Source organism: Drosophila nasuta, chromosome 3, assembly GCF_023558535.2.
Source record: "Drosophila nasuta strain 15112-1781.00 chromosome 3, ASM2355853v1, whole genome shotgun sequence".
Classification (NCBI taxonomy): domain Eukaryota; kingdom Metazoa; phylum Arthropoda; class Insecta; order Diptera; family Drosophilidae; genus Drosophila; species Drosophila nasuta.
This window is the reverse complement of record NC_083457.1, coordinates 21240112-21261151: the sequence shown is the minus strand read 5'-3', so window position 1 is coordinate 21261151 and position 21040 is coordinate 21240112. Positions and strand designations below refer to the sequence as shown.

General features: G+C 36.8%; 2 protein-coding genes across 4 annotated transcripts; both read left to right on the top strand.

The window, feature by feature from the left end:
• Positions 1–720: 720 nt before the first annotated feature.
• LOC132790629 (tetratricopeptide repeat protein 7B) lies at positions 721–7674 on the top strand. 3 transcript variants are annotated; one of them, XM_060799233.1, is made up of 9 exons: positions 721–1016; positions 1091–1373; positions 1439–1550; positions 2523–3465; positions 4854–5402; positions 6437–6534; positions 6598–6711; positions 6777–6973; positions 7038–7674. In XM_060799233.1, exons 1-9 carry the CDS (start codon positions 890–892, stop codon positions 7168–7170), a joined length of 2556 nt encoding a protein of 851 aa, XP_060655216.1. In that variant the 5' UTR covers positions 721–889; the 3' UTR covers positions 7171–7674. The 3 variants fall into 3 exon arrangements, with proteins under 3 accessions (XP_060655216.1, XP_060655215.1, XP_060655217.1); XM_060799232.1 differs by having other exon boundaries at positions 726–1016; positions 6407–6534; positions 7038–7673; XM_060799234.1 differs by lacking the exons at positions 721–1016; positions 1091–1373; positions 1439–1550 and adding an exon at positions 2427–2459 and having other exon boundaries at positions 6407–6534.
• Positions 7675–8439: 765 nt separating this feature from the next.
• Positions 8440–12723, top strand: LOC132792453 (trichohyalin). Its single transcript, XM_060801848.1, has 2 exons — positions 8440–9085; positions 11691–12723. Exons 1-2 carry the CDS (start codon positions 8570–8572, stop codon positions 12708–12710), a joined length of 1536 nt encoding a protein of 511 aa, XP_060657831.1. The 5' UTR covers positions 8440–8569; the 3' UTR covers positions 12711–12723.
• Positions 12724–21040: the final 8317 nt, after the last annotated feature.

Genomic DNA, 21040 nt, shown 5'->3' with positions numbered 1-21040 from the left:
TACATACACACATACACCCCCCTCATGAATACATGCACTGCGCATGTATTTGTGCTTTTAGCTAAATTACAAAATATAAACAGAGACAACAGCTTACCGTTAGTTTAATGACTGCGGCCCATCAATTACACTGTCCACTAAAAATTTATGAGCTTTTAATTAAGCTCAAATAGAACAATTGCAACTATTCAAACCGCATCAAATGCACATTATCACTTTTTATCCAAATGTCGTCTTTGATGATTTGCATCAAGCTGTAAGGTTCCTAAAATGTGTCTTCCTTTCACCAAAATGCCGCATTTATATTTATTTTATATTTTTCTAGAAAAAATTCGCGCACAACGCGTGCGTATCCCACAACAACAAAATAAGAACTGCAATCAGAGTGACAAGGCGCATACATCTGAAAAATATCACCAAATCTTACCGAATATACTGGTTTTATAAGAAATCTACTGAAAAATATCGTACCGTTTACTAATCAGCTGCTTGTGCAGTGGCAACCTTTGACATGGACTGTTAAATAAGGTTGTGAATTGCGCAAGATAAAAGACTTCAAATACATCACATTACACCAATGTAAGATTACAAATTGTAATGGGTTTTAATACAAGTTGAAATCTACAAATCTGATGGAGTATTTTCAATCATTTTCATCATTATTTAGTAGATTTTTATTCTGAGCGTGTGACGCAATTGCTCTTTACTAAGAGAGAAGCAACCTTGAATTTGCACGCAGTGGCAACGCCGTTAACATTAGCCACAACTGTTGTGTGTTTGTGTGTGCGTGTATTTTGCGAAAAAATAATTTAATCAAATTAAAAATTGAATTAGAAAACGAATCGTGTAAGGCTTGAAACGTGCCGGCCGCCACGTGCTGCATATAACAATGGCCAATCGTACTCGCAACAATACTACCAAGGTTGAGGCGCTGATCGAGAGCTGTCGCAGCGAAGGCAAATGGCAGCGCGTCATCGAATTAACCGACGAGCTGAAAACGGGATCACCACATAACGGTAAAGGTCACCATATGTCTACCACAACAACAACCATCATGACAATAGTCTCCTTTCACTCTCTCCCTCTTCAGAGTGCCTGGCAAACTTCCTGGTGGGCGAGGCGCGATTGGAAAATTATCTTGAGGAGCATGCGGTGGCGCCCGAAACGAACTTTGGCCGCGCCAAGAGCGGTCTGGCCGAAGCCCGACGCTTCCTCAACCTGGCTTTGGGAGAAAGCGGCCAAAAGGCGGGCATTGCACTCGATGCGTACCTGCTGCTAGCCAAGCTCAGCTACGCCTGCGGCGAATATGAGCAGAGTCTGGAGAACTTTGTCAAGGCGGAGCTCAACACGCTCGCCGAGAAGGAGCTCACATTGTAATACATCATTTACTGGATTATGTGATTGTTACTATAATTACTTTCATTTTTCTTTGGCCCAGACGCAGCCTCAAGATTCTCGCCGAGTCGTATGCCATCAAGGGACTGTGTCTGGAGCAGCAGGCATCGAAGCCTACGTCCAAGTTTAAAAAGGCCGAAAAGGACACGGAAATGGTAAGCAACGGACTTAATTTATAAGTGCTCGCTACTCCGCTCTTAGCAGGCCAAATTCAATTGCAAGTTTTAGACACATTCTGTAGAGTTTTCGATATTGCAACAGACAACCCAAAGATATGTTTTTGTCAGTTAGTTTTATTCAAGAAATTCTATTAATCTATTTCTTTTATTTTATTTAATAAGTCCAGAAATATTATTTCAAGTTTCATCCAGTCTCCAACTACTAATTTTGTAATTTAAAAGAAGACAGCATTACGTTCGTCTCAAATTTATAAAATAATATGTATATTGTAGAAATTTCAACCTCTTAACTCTCACTGTTTTAACAGTAGGTTGAGTGACTACAAACATTTGTACAATATATTTATAATTTTCATTTGCAACACATGCTAATTATTCCCGAAGCAAGGTTTAAAGTTTAAAAGTTGTAAAACAGAAACAGCGTTAAAAGCGTTAATAAAAAAAATAATTCTTGAAAGGTGGTCACAGTTTAATAGATAAGGTAAAGACAATAAATACCCAATAGTGGGATGTTGTTTTAAATAAAAAACCTTAAAATAATAAGCTGATCCGTAAAACAGAATCAATAAATTTGAATGATTTAAAAAATGTAAAAATATCACATAACAAAATGAAAATGATGGGAATATTACAAAAAAAAAACGAAAGGAAGAAAATAAGAAGGTTCTTTCTGTGTGTCTGTCAAACAGAAACAATTATAACTGCTATTTAAAAATTAGTTTAAAAAGTATTTATAGTCTAAACTACAAAGTTTGATCAAAGGGCAAATTTGAAATAAATTTTGACAATTCAAAGTGAAGAGCAAAGTACAAGAAATGTAAATTTATAAAGTATCTAGACATAGGTTTACAGATCAAGTGTAGATTTATGACTATTAAACGCGATGTTAAACTATTAAACAACGTGTAAGGAACTGTAAGTTAATCCATTAATTTATCTGTTTTGTAGATCTGCTGCTTTGAGCGTGCCTCCGATCTGGGTCTGCTGTATCTGCAGGAATACGACATTGTCAGTGGCAGCAACAACTCGTCCAACAATTCCACCGCCGGCTCCACGTTGAACGTCAATGCTGGCGGCGGAGTGCAGCAGTCGACGAGCAGCTTCGCCATCAGCAGCACAATTCCAAGCAGCGGCGTTACTCTCGAGGTGAGCCGACGTATGGGCGCCATACTGGAGACGGCGCTGCAAAGGGCGCCCATTGTGCTGATCAAGGCGGGCAAGCTGCAGGTGGCCGTGGAACGCTATCGCATCATGCTGAATGCCATCGAGACGCGTGCAACGCAATCGTTGCGTCTAACGCTCGCTCGCCAGCTGGCCGAGGTGTTGTTGCGCGGCGTCTCCGGCACAATTTATGCTCCGCCATTTACCACCAAGTCCGGTGGCAGCACCTTGCGTGGCGGCGGCGCCACCAAGCGTCTGTGGAAGCCACGGAAGTATGCGGGACGTCAACAGTTTACGCCACGCAATCAACAAGAGGAAGTCATACTGCTGCTGCTCATCGCCGAGGCGCTCGCCGTGCGTGACACTGTGCTCTCCCAGAGTCCGGAATTTCGTTTGGCACGGCAACATGCCATGGGCAATGTGACGGCTGTTTACGATCTCCTCACGCTGGCCACGATACGTTGGGGTCTCGTGCAGCTGCTCAACGAGTCCTTCGAGAAGGCGCTCAAGTTCAGCTTCGGCGAGCAGCACGTTTGGAGGCAGTACGCGCTGAGCCTGATGGCCGCCGAGAAGCATTCCCATGCGTTGCGTGTGCTCCAGGAGTCCATGAAGCTAACGCCTGGCGATCCGTTGCCATGCCTGCTGGCATCGCGACTCTGCTACGAGAGTCTGGAGACAGTCAAGCAGGGACTGGACTATGCCCAGCAGGCGCTCAAGCGGGAGGTGAAAGGTATGTAGAGCGTATATATTGCATAGTTTGATATTAGTATTCAGTGATTTGACTATAATAATTAGTAAAAGAGAGATTGGTGACAGACTTAACAGTATAGCTAGATAATATGAATGGATAGATGGATATATCTTTTATTTGAAGAATATTTTGCTGAGAACTACAAATAGTAATGCTATCGTACTGCTAGCGGAAAATGCTGGATAGCTTTTCTTTCTGTATATATATAAAGTTATTTGTCATGCAAAAACCGGCTCAAGATAACTGTCTGATATTTTTACATTACCATGCAATAAGGCTTGGGTTCTTCAAATTGTCATATTATGAATCACATAGATGTTAGTATAACCGATTAAATGCCATGGAATATCACTTCATATAGCACACATTTGAAAAATATATAGGGAAAGCTTCTTATTTTAAAAGATTTATTGGTTGTCAACTCAATCCTACACACTTTTTATATAAGCAGGGGGAGTTTGTCTAGAAGTATAGAAAAGCTTATCAAAGAACAGCAAAGCTTCGTAAAACATATCGATTTCAGTAATTTTAGTTGCTTAGAAATTGTCATTAGCATCATGAAAAGGCGTATGCGGTTTAAAAACAAGTTCAACAAAATAAAACAAGTAAGGAAGCTACAGTCGAGTGTGTTCGACTGTGAGATACTCGCTACACATTTCGAATAAAAGCAAAAAATTGCGGTATTATTCTCAAAATATATCAAAATACTGGTACTGTGAAAATACTAAAAATGTGCCAAAACTGTATATTTTGTACATCGATATAGTACAACAATCAAAAGATTCTACAGACGGCATAATATACCAGATTCTCAGTCAAAGTGACTAAAACCCCTAGTAACTTCGGCAATTTGTATCTGATCGCAACCAAATTTTTAGGAATCACAATTACTATAGTTTTTATTGTACCAAGATTCGCGACTCTAGCTTTAAAATTACGCTTGTTATTTGATTTTTGTTGATTTGCGGGGGCGGAAGTGGGCGTGGTAAAAATTTGAAACAAACTTGAACTGCGTGCAAACATAACAAATGCTGTCGAAAAATTGTATAGCTTTATCTCTTATAAGTCTCTGAGATCCAGTGTTTCATACGGACAGACAGACAGACGGACCTCTTTTCGTTTATTTATAATTACTTTTACTCAAATATAATGATTAGGGCTTGACTTGTAAGAAGAACTTTGAAATAATCAGGATCATTTGGGAAAATGAATGTTATAAAAGTAATTAAGTAAATATTTTCGAGTACTAATACTGAATATAACGTGAGTCACATTATCAACATTAATGGAATATTGAGGAAATCCTTTTTCTTTATATAATTAGTTTGTAAATTCTTAATTCAATTCCAATTTCCACTTATTTCTAGGCCTGCGTCCGTCGCGCAGTCAACTCTTTGTGGGCATCGGCCACCAGCAGCTGGCGATACAAGCGACGTTGAAGAGCGATCGCGATGCCTACAACAAGCTGGCGCTGGAGTCGTTGGAGCGAGCTGTGCAACAGGATGGCAACGATCATCTGGCCGAGTATTATTTGTCGCTGCAGTATGCCCTGCTTAATCAGCTGGGCGACGCGTTGAGTCACATACGCTTTGCCCTGGCACTGCGCATGGAGCATGCGCCGTGTTTGCATCTGTTTGCATTGCTTTTGACAGCTTCACGACGACCCCGCGAGGCGCTGGGCGTGGTGGAGGATGCCCTGCATGAGTTTCCCGACAACCTGCAGCTGCTGCATGTGAAGGCGCATCTTCAGCTCAATCTCGAGGATGCCGAGACAGCGCTGTCCACGGTGCAGCACATGCTCGCCGTCTGGCGAGATGTCTACGAGGCGCAGCTGGCCGGCGAGGAGGAGAAACATTCCGACACAAAGAGTGGCGTTCACTTGGTGCATTCTTCCCAAATGTCCGACAAGGATTCGAGTAAGTATACGCCATGTGTGGTCGAAGTACGCATAACACTCTAATAATGCCTATATATATGTTCTGTATAAACACACACACACATAAACAAACTTATACATATTTACACAATAATACATCGACTCTATATGTAACCACCCAATCTTCTGCGGAATGTGTCTATCTATAAACCAAATCATAAAAAACCATATAACAAATAATTGTGAGTCTCAAATGCAAATGTACCCCTAATTGTTAAATACATTTTCGGATCACACCGAACTTGCATATACATTAGCAAAAGTCTTTAAATATCCGATTAAGTTTATTATGAATCAAATTTGATATCATAATTGAGATACTTTTTTATAGTTCATACAAGTCAAAGTTATAATTGTTAAATTAAATAATCACAACTAAATAAATTCATTTTGTGGTTTACAATTTAGGCTAAATTTCATTTTATAGTACATATAGTATTATTAATATACCAAATTAATTTAAAATGCAATTCATAACTTTTTTATAAAATATGGTTTATATACTTTAAAATATTTTTGTAATACATTGAGTAGAAGAAACCGAAGTTTAATATGTTATTTACAAAATAACGTAAAGAAACACATTTTTTGGAACATAGCAAAAGTGTCTGCGTGAAAGAAGGTTTACAGATAATAATGTTTAAACTGATAATGTTCAAACTAACATCGTTAAAACATTACCGGTTTTGCTAATGTATAAAATGCTTCTTTTTCCATCTTTGCGCTTTGCCTTTCTTTGCATCTCTACCCTTAAAAAGTTGTTCCCTTTTGATATTAATGTTGCCTCCTCTGCATGCTATTTGTGTTTTGCATTTTGGTGCCTGATCTTTGTTCTCCTTACTATATCTGAATCCTTTTAAATCTTTTTGAATGCCTGTCTTCCAATCTACATATATGTTATCTCACTTTTTTCCATTTCTTCACTTTTCATTATTTCATGATGCTTTCGCATATAAATTACTAATTTCATTTCACTTCTTGAAGATTCCGTTTATGCTGCTTCTTTGGCCGCAGTCTCTCGAGTCGAACAGGCATTAAGCGAGGCTGCCAGCTCGTTGAGTAGCTTTACACAACGCCCCGGACCACGACGACCCTGGATGCTACAAATTGAGGTAAGCAGATTCCTAAAAACTTAACAAACTCAGTGCTGAAGAAAGAAAATGATTTCTTTACAGATCTGGCTGCTGTTGGCGGATGTGTATTTGCGCATTGATCAGCCTAATGAGGCATTGAATTGCATACACGAAGCCACGCAAATCTATCCGCTCTCACATCAGATAATGTTCATGGTAAGATATACGAAAACTAGTAACAAATCGATATTAATTGTCTTGTCTGTCATTCGTTGGAACAGCGGGGTCAAGTTCATGTGTATCTCGAACAATGGCTGGATGCAAAACAATGCTTCCTCAATGCTGTTGCTGCCAATCCGAACCATACCGAAGCTCTTCGCGCTCTGGGCGAAACACACTTAATGCTGGGTGAGCCGCGACTGGCTGAGAAGATGCTCAAGGATGCTGCCAAATTGGATCCCAACTGTCCCAAAATATGGTAAGTTCTCAATATAGTAATTGCTTAATGCCTTCTCTAATCAAATTCCATTCGTTATGAACAGGTTTGCGTTGGGACAAATTATGCAGACCTTGGGGGATTTCAATGCTTCGGCTGATTGCTTTGCCACATCGCTGCAATTGGAGCCGTCGTGTCCTGTGCTGCCGTTTACCTCGATACCTTTAGTTTTCGAATAGGCATTTACTATTGTTATTTTCTGTATTCCGTTAATGCTTCAGCATACCTCAACTAACCTCAAGACGAACAGAGCAATATTACTTACTAGACATTAACTATGGTGAACCAAGTTTTTTTTTATTATTATTTATCCCTTTTGTTGTTATTATTGTAAGTATTAAGACAGGCATGGAATGGTGTAAATTGAGTGTGTAAATTATTAGCTAGCCCTATTCAAAATGTTTATGATGTACCTAAGCTATTTACTTATTCTAACAACTTACTTATAAACATTGAAGCAAACTTAAACTATTTAACTGCAATAACCCAAGTTAATTCTTCTTTAATGTGTTAGTTCCTTGAGTCTATGCAATGTAACCAAAAGCTTAGGAATTTTGTTAAAGAATTTAATGGGAAACGTGGAATTTAATTGTTTGTGTATGTTATTTATTGCATAATGTTATATACGTAAACTTATACAACTGTATACCAAACTAATTATAAATATTTAAATAAAAGAAATCTATGAAGACAACCAATATCTGCCTTTAGCTTTAAATAATGAGATGGAAATGCTCGAATAAGATTTTGGAACAACGAATAATTTTCAACACAAAGGTTTTTTTATTTGTTTCATTTGACATCCTTTAGTTTGAATAACAAAAGACGCAATTATTTATTCATTCAATTAAATATCCTCTTTATATTTTGTATGTGCTTGGAATATGAATACGAGAATGTGTAAAGGAATTTTTGGTAAAAATAGTTACATCATTAATCAGAGTATATTTTAAGTTGTAGTTTGGTTTTGTGGTCTTGTGTTGAGCTTCGCTTAAAACAGTTGTAAAAATACTTTTATTAATATATAAAATGCAATAAAGGTGAGTTAAAAATAACTGTTGATCGAATCAAATGTTTTTGAATAGGAATCGATGAGTAACAACCAAGGAAACAGTTGATGCTCATTGATTGACACGACTGAGCAAAGTTTGACTGTCTATATAGAAAGTTCTGTGACGTCCTTCGCGAAGAGTTTTTTTGGCTTTGTCAGTTCTAATTGGCACGGCTAATTTCCGGCACTAATGGATGTCAGAAATGTGCCCCAGAGCGAAACCTCGAAGAGTTGTCGAAAAAGCCAAAGTCAAAACAAAACAAAAATAACTCAAACAAAGCGCGCGTCCGTTGTCCTGGACAACGGGGCGGGTGCGCAATCGATAAAAAAGTAAACAAAAAACTGGGAAACCGTAGCAGAAAGCAGTGAGGAAATGCATTGCTTTGGTGCACAGGAATTTGGGTTTACGACTTGTGGCAGCGCCAAAATAAATCCTCTAGAATTTGTTATGATTGCAAATCTGTGCCAGTTTTAAGTTTGACCCGCATCCCAAGCTTCTGCGATGACTCGCTGAGCCTCGTCGCAATATGACGCCAAAGAAGAAGAGACGCGCCCTGGGTCGCGGCAAAAGTCGCGCCCAAACCGAGGCAGAACACCAACAGTTGCTGGAGGCTTTAGAGCTGGCGGATAGCTGCTGCGACATTTGCCACTGCGATTGCTACAGTTCGCACAGCAGCAGCAGCCATGCAAGTGGACGCGGTCAGCCAGCGACGCTGACGGAGACGGCGCAACTCCAGCAACTGGAGCAGGAGATTCAAGTGCTGGAGCAACTGCAGCGCAGCGAGAGTGCCCTAAAGAAGCGCAGGTGTCACAGCAGCCAGAGCAGGCAACGCAGCGCTTCCAAATCGCCCACAGAGGCCAAAGCAGCACACAGCCGACGAGGCTCCGCCGATTGCCAGGCGCGCAGCTCGTCGGGTCGAAGCAAGCGCTCCAAGAGCGCTGGCAGTCAACGCAGTCAGTCGAGGCAGGAGGAACCAAAGCCCAAGCAACCCAAGCGACATTCGAGGCGCGCTGCCGGGCAACGGGATTGTCAGATGTTGCAGGTATTATTCAAACCCTTCACATTGAAAGTAAGCTCATCACGGAAATTCTAAAAACTAATGATCACAAATATTTATTTTTATTCTTATACCCGCTACCCATAGAGTAGAAGGGTATTCTAACTATGAGCCGGCAGGAAATGTATGTAGGAGGCATAAATACATATATATATTATTATAACAGCCCAGACGATATAGCCATGCCTGTCTGTCTGTCTGTCCGTCTGTCTGTATAAACACCTAGATCTCAGAGTCTATAAGAGATAAAGCTATAATTTTTTTTCGACATCAATTGTTTTGCTTGCAGGCAGATCAAGTTTATTTCACATTTTTGCCACGCCCATTGCCGACACCACAAATTGACAAAACTCGAATAATAAGCATAATTTTAAAGCCAGAGTCGCGAATTTTGGTATATATACAATGAAGTATGCATGCAAAATTCAAAATTCAAATTATTCTTTATTTTAAATGATAGAAATAAAAACAAAAGATAGTTGTCTAATTCTCATCTGTTTTAAGAAAATGTCTCGCAGGCAACGCATATGGGCATTTCCACAGAAAGGTCCACCGCGACCAAAAAATTAAAAGTTTTTGAAAATGATTTCTTGCAACATGGTTACATAAAGAAATATTCAAATTTAATAAACTTGAAAGAATTTTGCAGTTATCATTTATAGATTTCAAAATATTCGAATGCAAAGTCCCGCAAACGCACCTGTTGTGATTATGATGTTTTTAAGGCATATTTTGTTTTTATAACAACTTCTAAAATAAATGCGTTATGCTTTGTCTTTTGCTTTGTAAAATCATTTGGAGATTGCAAGAAACGAAAGAGAACGCAAAAAGTAACATGGGATCACCAATAACGGTAAAAATTTTGATTTGCTTTATCACTTATTTTAATGTCCCGTGCGCGACCGAAAAACAACATTTCAGTAAATCCAAATCACTGGCTCGAATTGCATCAAATTTTTTTTGCAAACAGAGTTTATGCGCGCAGTAAATATATAAAAAAAATTTGGAGAAAAAAAAATATTTGTATTTTTGGTGATCATTTAAAGTTTGTCCCGTGCGCGACCGTAAGTACACAACATAAGTACCAACTTATTCCTCTCTCTTATTTACACAATATGAATGATGGAGTAAGTTGGCAGCATTGGCGCAAAATTAACAAGTAAGAAAGCTACAGTCGAGTGTGCTCGACTGTGAGATACCCGCTACTCATTTTGAAAAAAAGCAATATATTTTGCGGTATTATTCTCAAAATATACCAAATATACTACAAAAATACTAAAAATATATACCAACTGGTATATATGGTATATCGATATAGTATCGCATTCAAAATATACCATAGACTGCACAATATACCAGATTGTCGGCCAAAGCAACTCAGACCCCTAGTAAGTAGGTGTATTTGCACATACAAAAGTATTTCTTTAATAACTTTCACAATTTTAGTCTGATCGCAACCAAATTTTTAGGAATCATAACTATTATAGTTATTATTCTATATACCAAAATAAGCAACTCTAGCTATAAAATTACGATTGTTATTCAATTTTGTTGATTTGCGGGGGCGGAAGTGGGCGTGTAAAAAATTTGAAACAAATCTGATCTGTGTGCAAACATAACAAATGCTGTCGAAAAAAAATTATAGCTCTATCTCTTATAGTCTCTGAGATCTAGGTGTTCATACGGACAGACACACACTCACACAGACAGACAGACGGACATGGCTAGATCGTCTCGGCTGTTGACGCTGATCATGAATATATATACTTTATGGGGTCGGAGATGCCTCCTTCTACCTGTTACATATATTTCCTGTCGGCACAAAGTTATAATACCCTTCTACCCTATGGGTAGCGGGTATAAAAATAGTTGCGGTAAAAAATGTCCCGTGCGCGATGTCCCGTGCGAATTTACTTCAAATTGAATTAAAAAAAAAAATACAAGTCGTTTTTGAAAAAAATTATAACCTTCTTAAAGAGGCATCAATGCACAAAAATTTTAAATTAGTTGCATTAAAATATTGCCTCTGGATTCGCTGAAATTTGCGTTTGAATTGGTTGACCTCTTAAACCACTTCCGTTTTGTGTCCCGTGCGAATCACTTGACTTTTGCAATTATCTTCTGAATGAAAAAATACCCAACATCAATCTTTGCACCAATGAAAGAGCTAATAAAATGCTATACATTACGCGTTTCAGTTGAAAAAAAAAACGTTTCCTTTTTACCGTGTTTTTACTTTGAACGCGTACGAATGTCCCGTGCGCGATTTTGGAAATGCCCATATATAATATTTATTATTGTTGTATATATATATAATATTTGTTCAAAGATACACTTTCTTAAAATACGTATTGTACATATATTTATATTATATTTATTTAGCTTTTACAGTGTTAATATAATAATTTTTATAAGCAAGTATTTACTTTAATCATAAATTTATTGTATTTAAAGCAAATATTTTTGTAATATAAAAAAGACACTTATCTTGGTAATTATAATATTTCAGTTATTATTTGGTTAACAATTTCAACTGAAAAACTTAACATGTCCGAACTAACAAAAATCCATTTCCATTTCTTTTTCGTAGCTCATTTTCGACGATGCTTCCACGTTGGCCATCAACGGACGAGGCAAGTCCAAGTCGCAGGAGAACATGGCCTTGGTCCCACTTCCACAATCGAATCCGCAGCTCGGACGCAACGGGAACTCATTGTGCGCCTCCATGGCCAATCTGTGCCTGGCGCCCACAGTGCGTGCCGCCTACGCTCAGGTGCCGAGCCACGATCAGAAGATACTGAATCGCATGGCGGTGAAGCGCAGTCAACAGGCGGCGGACAAGGAGCACGCGTGGCTGGCGCGTAAGTTCTGGGAAAACGAGCGGTTGGAGCGACAGTTGCTGAAGTGCGAGCAGCTGGAGGAGTACAAGCGAGCGGTACATGACAAACAGTTCCAAGACTATCTGCTGACCAAGGCGCGCCTGCAGGCATTGGCCGAACGAGATCTCGCTGAGCTGCGGCGACTGCGCGGCGCCCTCGATGCCAAAGACGAGGCAGCCAAGGAGCGGCTGAAGGCCATGCGACTGGAGCGTGACCTCACTCTCTGCCAGCGTCGCTACGAGGAGTCGCGACGCAACGAAGCAGTCACATTGCAGCAGGAGGAGCAGCAGCTGGACGCCACACTCAGGAAACGTGACATTTGCATGCGACTGACGCAGCGATTGCGACGAGCCGATGAGCTGCGCAGCCAGCTGTTGGAGGGTTATCTGAAGCGTCTGCAACACGATAACCAGGTGGAGCAACTGCAGCATGAGGAGCACTGGCGAGAGCGCCAGCAATTGGAGCGTCTGAAGCGCGAGCAACTGCAGTGCGACATCCAAAAGAAACGCCAGCAATCGCAGCGATTCGAGGATTGTCGCCAACGACGGCACGAAGCTCGCTTCCGCACTGCCAAGATCTCGGCCAGCCTTAGAGAACTGGTCCGTCAGTCTGTCACACCTGAAACGGGATTGGAACCGCAAGCCAACAGCTTCTACGCCCAGCAACAGTCGCAATTGGGACGTCTGCTCTTTAAGCAACAACCAACTAAGCAACTGGACAAACTAAACTAAGCAATATTTTCAGAGCTGTAATTGTTCTTGTTATGTAAATAAACAGAGCTCTATTTAAAGTGAAGAAACTATATTAGAAAAGTCGCTATACTAATAAAGCTATAAGAAATAAAAAAAAACTTAGCAAGATATAAATCTAACACTAAATTGTGAAGATTGTGATGCCAAAAGTTAGAATCACTTTCATGAGATTTTAGGAGGTAACAATCGGGATAGGAATAAAATAATTGGTATATTGATATACTACTACACCAAAGTATATCTCAGAATATAAAATATACCAGATTGTCAGTCAAAGCAATTAAAACCCAACAGGTGTAGCGGTTATTATTACTAGATTCTTTCTTTAAAAACATGATCGCAGACCGATATGGCTATACCATCTAGTATTAAAATAGTTGAAAGGTTGGCAAGTATAACAAGTCAGAAAAGAACATTTAGAAAAGTGAAATGAAAAACAAGTAAGTGCTCGACTGTTAGATACCCGTCACCCTTTTTGGACTAAAGCAAAATATTGCGGTATTCATTTTAAAATACACCAAAATAATATACCACAAAAATATTAAAAATATACTAAAGGTTATTTTAAGGTATATTGATACAGTACTAAACTTAAAATATACCATGGAGTTCTAAATATTCCAGATTGTCAGCCAAATCAACTAACCTTCTAGTAAATAAATTTTTCCCCATATCTTTAATATCTTCCAAAACTATAAAATTACACTTTTTATTCGATTTTTGTCGATTTGCGAGGGCGTAAGTGCGCGTGTCAACAATTTGAAACAAACTTGATCTGCCTGCAAAACTAAGAAGTTCTGTCGGAAAAACACTATATCCCTATCTCTTACAGTCTCTGAGATCTAGGTGTTCGTGCGGAGAGACGGACTTGGCTAGATCGTCTCGGTTGTTGACCTTGATTAACAGTATATATACTTTATATGGTCGGAGATGCCTCCTTCTTACTGTTACATACATAAATTTCCTGCCGACACGAAGCTAAAGTACCCTTCTACCCTATGGGTAGCGGGTATAACAAGAAAGCTACACAGTCATTTCGACTGTCAAAGACATTTTACTTTTAAATCTAAAACTATCTAAGCTACTAACAATCAAACTCTCTTATCGGTGAGCTTTGGTTTTCACCAGTTTCGAGAAAGGGTCAATTTGGGGATTGGCGCCAGAAACGGCTGAACCATGAGATGATGTCCTGACCGCTTTGACATCAACGAGATGTGTTATCACATCATCGTCTGTGTATTTTGTTATTGTTATTTGTTGCAACAAATTATGTTTAATTATAAAATTTAATTGGAATATTCAAAATAAAAAACAAAACAAAAATAATAAAACTTGATTTTTATAATAAAATAAAGAAAATATTTAATACAAATTTTGAATATCAATTATGTTGAAAATGTGTACATAAGCAAAAGTCACAGTGAAACTTACTTTTGCCATTCACTGCAAAAATTGAGATTTATAGTTTACCATGAAATCGGAGTTTGTATTTAACTCAGTGGTTCGATCATGTGAGCTACTTGAGTTCACTGACTTAAAAAGATAACTGCATTTCAAATGTATTATTTGCTCCCTAAGTGTAAAAAAAATCATGAAAATACGAAATCCCGTTTTTTATTTTTAATTTTAATATTTTATTCTTCAATGATTGAAAAATGTACAAACTTAATTTTTTTCTTAAATCAATCAATTTTTCCTCCAGAGATTCTGGCAACACTGGTCGGTTCACATGTCGCTCTCAATTATGTTTCGTGTTTCATTCGTTTTTGGACTGTAAGAGTGCGCAGATAATTTCAAATAAAGCATATAAACATTAAACCTAGTCACAAAATCAGAGAATCAATAAATTAATGATTTAGTTGTTGAAACGAAACGAGTGATATATAATCAGTGCATGTATTGTATGTATACATACTTGACTCTGACATGCATGTCATACACGTCATATATGTCATACACGTCATGTATGTCATACACATTTGCATTTGTTATATTTTTACAGATTTTCAAGTGGCAAATATATTAACGAAGCCGTTACCAGCTGCAAGATTCATCGCCTAAAGGAGAAAACTCGGAATAAATCATATCTGAGAATGTCTGAAAAAACATTTGGTGCCTTGAAGATTTAAATTGAATGTTCTGCAGAATAATAATTAATTAATTATTATTAATTAATGATTAATTATTATTATTAATTTAAAATTAATATATATAAGTTTAATCTTAATTGAAAGAAAAATAAAAGTAAATAAATTTAAAAGTAAGTAAATTTAAAATTAAGTTTATTTTAACTGTTCATTATAAAATTTGATTTGATATATGTATATATAATATATGTATATATGATTGAGATGTGTTTTCTTTGTCATTGCTATATCAAATTGTTATTCCCCAGAAATGAAAAGAATAAATAGAAGAACTTGCACTTACTTGTTATATTCAAAATAAGCAAGCAATGTGACTGTATGGAGTATCGAAGTAGAACACAGAGAGGGACTATCAATTTTGTTTTTTGTTTCATTAGTTTTTGGACAGCAAGAGTGTGCAGATCGTTTCATGTAGAACATTAATCAACTGCGTGTTCATTTATTTAATTGTTGGACAAACAGGACGTGTATGACATGTATGACATGCATGTCAGACACGTCAGGTATGACATACACGTCATGTATGTCATACACGTCATGTATGTCATACACGTCATGTGTGACATACACGTCATGTATGTCATACACGTCCTGTTTGTCATACACGTCATGTATGACATACACGTCATGTATGTCATACACGTAATGTATGTCATACACGTCATGTATGTCATACACGTCATGTATGTCATACACGTCCTGTTTGTCATACACGTCATGTATGTCATACACGTCATGTATGTCATACACGTCATGTATGTCATACACGTCATGTATGTCATACACGTCATGTATGTCATACACGTCATGTATGTCATACACGTCCTGTTTGTCATACACGTCATGTATGTCATACACGTCATGTATGTCATACACGTCATGTATGTCATACACGTCATGTATGTCATACACGTCATGTATGTCATACACGTCATGTATGTCATACACGTCATGTATGTCATACACGTCATGTATGTCATACACGTCTTGTATGTCATACACGTCATGTATGTCATACAGGTCATATATGTCATACACGTCATGTATGTCATACACGTCATGTATGTCATACACGTCATGTATGTCATACATGTCATACACGTCATACATGTCATACACGTCATACATGTCATACACGTCATACATGTCATACATGTCTTACACATGGCTAACATGGCTAGAAGTGACCTAGACCAGAAGCTTAAATAGCAACCCTCGTAATGTTTTAAATAATGTCGAATCAACCAATGAACTATGTGAGGCTTGTATAAATGGCAAGCAATTTAGATTGAAATTTAAAAAGTCTAAAAATAATAATGTATCTTAAGATTCTTGAAAATATTTAGCTCGACTTAATAAAGTTCGAATGAGAAAATTGGACAAAAAGTCAATAAAAACTATACTTGTAGGATATGAGCCAAATGGATATAAATTTTGGAATGTGGAGTCGAGGAATTTTATGACAGCTAAAGATATTGTGGTGGATGAAATTAATATGCTAACATCTCGAAATACATATATTATGATGAAGATTCAGTTGTTGAAATTGAAAATTCCAATTCAAATAATATTTCTGAAAAGAAGAATCGGATTTTACAATGGTGGAGAGTAAGGAAACTGAATCAAATGAAAATTTCACATGACTAGAGAATGATAAATTAAAATAAGATATAAATGATAATGACATCAGACGCAGTGAAAGAATAAAAGATTTCTTTAAGCAATTTCAAATCAATATAATTTATTGGCACATCATACGGATGCAAAACCGCATCCTTAAACGGAGCTTTAAAAGACGAAATTTATATGAATGTTTCATGTGGATAAACTTATGTTAATGGGGACAAAGTTTGTAAGCTTAACAAGACAATTTATGGTTTTAAACAGGCAGCAAGATGTTGGATTCAGGTATTTGAAAATGTACTTAAGGAGATAGGTTTTGAAAATTAGACTTTGATCTGGATATCTTTTAAATTATTCGAGAATTTAATTTCGTGGAATACCATGAAACAAAATTAGTTGCTGCTTCATCAACTGAAGCAGAATACATATATAGCTCTATTTGAAGGAGTTATGTATCAAGTCACTAAAACCATGTTAAAATAGAATTAAACGGTCAGATAGATATTTTCGAAGATAGTCAGGGTTGTATAAGTATAGTGAAAAATTCCACTTGCCATAAGAGTAGAAAGCACTTAGATATCAAATATCATTTTACTAAACTAATTTGCATTTGTTATATTTTTACAGATTTTCAAGTGGCAGATATATTATATTAACGAAGCCGTTACCAGCTGCAAGATTCATCGCCTAAAGAAGAAAACTCGGAATAAATCATATCTGAGAATGTCTGAAAAAACATTTGGTGCCTTGAAGATTTAAATTGAATGCTCTGCTGAATAATAATTATTGCTGATTTGAACTTAATTTAGCACTTATTTAGAATAATCAAGCAAAATTAATTTAAAATTAATATAAATAAGTTTAATCTTAATTGAAAGAAAAATAAAAGTGAATTTAAAATTAAGTTTATTTTAACTGTTCATTATAAAATTTGATTTGATATATGTATATATAATATATGTATATATGATTGAGATGTGTTTTCTTTGTCATAGCTATATCAAATTGTTATTCCCCAGAAATGAAAAGAATAAATAGAAGGACTTGCACTTGCTTGTTGTATTCAAAATAAGCAAGCAATGTGACTGTATGGAGTATCGAAGTAGAACACAGAGAGGGACTATCAATTTTGTTTTTTGTTTCATTAGTTTTTGGACAGCAAGAGTGTGCAGATCGTTTCATGTAGAACATTAATCAACTGCGTGTTCATTTATTTAATTGTTGGACAAACAGGACGTGTATGACATGTATGACATGCATGTCAGACACGTCAGGTATGACATACACGTCATGTATGTCATACACGTCATGTATGTCATACACGTCCTGTTTGTCATACACGTCATGTATGTCATACACGTCCTGTTTGTCATACACGTCATGTATGACAAACACGTCATGTATGTCATACACGTAATGTATGTCATACACGCCATGTATGTCATACACGTCATGTATGTCATACACGTCATGTGTGACATACACGTCATGTATGTCATACACGTCCTGTTTGTCATACACGTCATGTATGACATACACGTCATGTATGTCATACACGTCATGTATGTCATACACGTCATGTATGTCATACACGTCATGTATGTCATACACGTCATGTATGTCATACACGTCATGTATGTCATACACGTCATGTATGTCATACACGTCCTGTTTGTCATACACGTCATGTATGTCATACACGTCATGTATGTCATACACGTCATGTATGTCATACACGTCATGTATGTCATACACGTCATGTATGTCATACACGTCTTGTATGTCATACACGTCATGTATGTCATACAGGTCATATATGTCATACACGTCATGTATGTCATACACGTCATGTATGTCATACACGTCATGTATGTCATACATGTCATACACGTCATACATGTCATACACGTCATACATGTCTTACACATGGCTAACATGGCTAGAAGTGACCTAGACCAGAAGCTTAAATAGCAACCCTCGTAATGTTTTAAATAATGTCGAATCAACCAATGAACTATGTGAGGCTTGTATAAATGGCAAGCAATTTAGATTGAAATTTAAAAAGTCTAAAAATAATAATGTATCTTAAGATTCTTGAAAATATTTAGCTCGACTTAATAAAGTTCGAATGAGAAAATTGGACAAAAAGTCAATAAAAACTATACTTGTAGGATATGAGCCAAATGGATATAAATTTTGGAATGTGGAGTCGAGGAATTTTATGACAGCTAAAGATATTGTGGTGGATGAAATTAATATGCTAACATCTCGAAATACATATATTATGATGAAGATTCAGTTGTTGAAATTGAAAATTCCAATTCAAATAATATTTCTGAAAAGAAGAATCGGATTTTACAATGGTGGAGAGTAAGGAAACTGAATCAAATGAAAATTTCACATGACTAGAGAATGATAAATTAAAATAAGATATAAATGATAATGACATCAGACGCAGTGAAAGAATAAAAGATTTCTTTAAGCAATTTCAAATCAATATAATTTATTGGCACATCATACGGATGCAAAACCGCATCCTTAAACGGAGCTTTAAAAGACGAAATTTATATGAATGTTTCATGTGGATAAACTTATGTTAATGGGGACAAAGTTTGTAAGCTTAACAAGACAATTTATGGTTTTAAACAGGCAGCAAGATGTTGGATTCAGGTATTTGAAAATGTACTTAAGGAGATAGGTTTTGAAAATTAGACTTTGATCTGGATATCTTTTAAATTATTCGAGAATTTAATTTCGTGGAATACCATGAAACAAAATTAGTTGCTGCTTCATCAACTGAAGCAGAATACATATATAGCTCTATTTGAAGGAGTTATGTATCAAGTCACTAAAACCATGTTAAAATAGAATTAAACGGTCAGATAGATATTTTCGAAGATAGTCAGGGTTGTATAAGTATAGTGAAAAATTCCACTTGCCATAAGAGTAGAAAGCACTTAGATATCAAATATCATTTTACTAAACTAATTTGCATTTGTTATATTTTTACAGATTTTCAAGTGGCAGATATATTATATTAACGAAGCCGTTACCAGCTGCAAGATTCATCGCCTAAAGAAGAAAACTCGGAATAAATCATATCTGAGAATGTCTGAAAAAACATTTGGTGCCTTGAAGATTTAAATTGAATGCTCTGCTGAATAATAATTATTGCTGATTTGAACTTAATTTAGCACTTATTTAGAATAATCAAGCAAAATTAATTTAAAATTAATATAAATAAGTTTAATCTTAATTGAAAGAAAAATAAAAGTGAATTTAAAATTAAGTTTATTTTAACTGTTCATTATAAAATTTGATTTGATATATGTATATATAATATATGTATATATGATTGAGATGTGTTTTCTTTGTCATAGCTATATCAAATTGTTATTCCCCAGAAATGAAAAGAATAAATAGAAGGACTTGCACTTGCTTGTTGTATTCAAAATAAGCAAGCAATGTGACTGTATGGAGTATCGAAGTAGAACACAGAGAGGGACTATCAATTTTGTTTTTGTTTCATTAGTTTTGGACAGCAAGAGTGTGCAGATCGTTTCATGTAGAACATTAATCAACTGCGTGTTCATTTATTTAATTGTTGGACAAACAGGACGTGTATGACATGTATGACATGCATGTCAGACACGTCAGGTATGACATACACGTCATGTATGTCATACACGTCATGTATGTCATACACGTCCTGTTTGTCATACACGTCATGTATGTCATACACGTCCTGTTTGTCATACACGTCATGTATGACAAACACGTCATGTATGTCATACACGTAATGTATGTCATACACGCCATGTATGTCATACACGTCATGTATGTCATACACGTCATGTGTGACATACACGTCATGTATGTCATACACGTCCTGTTTGTCATACACGTCATGTATGACATACACGTCATGTATGTCATACACGTAATGTATGTCATACACGTCATGTATGTCATACACGTCATGTATGTCATACACGTCATGTATGTCATACACGTCATGTATGTCATACACGTCATGTATGTCATACACGTCCTGTTTGTCATACACGTCATGTATGTCATACACGTCATGTATGTCATACACGTCATGTATGTCATACACGTCATGTATGTCATACACGTCCTGTTTGTCATACACGTCATGTATGTCATACACGTCATGTATGTCATACACGTCATGTATGTCATACACGTCATGTATGTCATACACGTCATGTATGTCATACACGTCATGTATGTCATACACGTCATGTATGTCATACACGTCTTGTATGTCATACACGTCATGTATGTCATACAGGTCATATATGTCATACACGTCATGTATGTCATACACGTCATGTATGTCATACACGTCATGTATGTCATACATGTCATACACGTCATACATGTCATACACGTCATACATGTCATACACGTCATACATGTCATACATGTCTTACACATGGCTAACATGGCTAGAAGTGACCTAGACCAGAAGCTTAAATAGCAACCCTCGTAATGTTTTAAATAATGTCGAAT

Bases quoted from the DNA above. Each gene is read 5' to 3' on its own strand.
- LOC132790629 (XM_060799232.1), top strand. From the start codon at position 890: ATGGCCAATCGTACTCGCAACAATACTACCAAGGTTGAGGCGCTGATC. The intron at 1,374-1,438 runs GTAATACATCAT...TCTTTGGCCCAG, and splicing joins GCCGAGAAGGAGCTCACATT to ACGCAGCCTCAAGATTCTCG. The intron at 6,535-6,597 runs GTAAGCAGATTC...ATTTCTTTACAG, and splicing joins CCTGGATGCTACAAATTGAG to ATCTGGCTGCTGTTGGCGGA.
- LOC132792453 (XM_060801848.1), top strand. From the start codon at position 8,570: ATGACGCCAAAGAAGAAGAGACGCGCCCTGGGTCGCGGCAAAAGTCGC. The intron at 9,086-11,690 runs GTATTATTCAAA...TCTTTTTCGTAG, and splicing joins GGGATTGTCAGATGTTGCAG to CTCATTTTCGACGATGCTTC.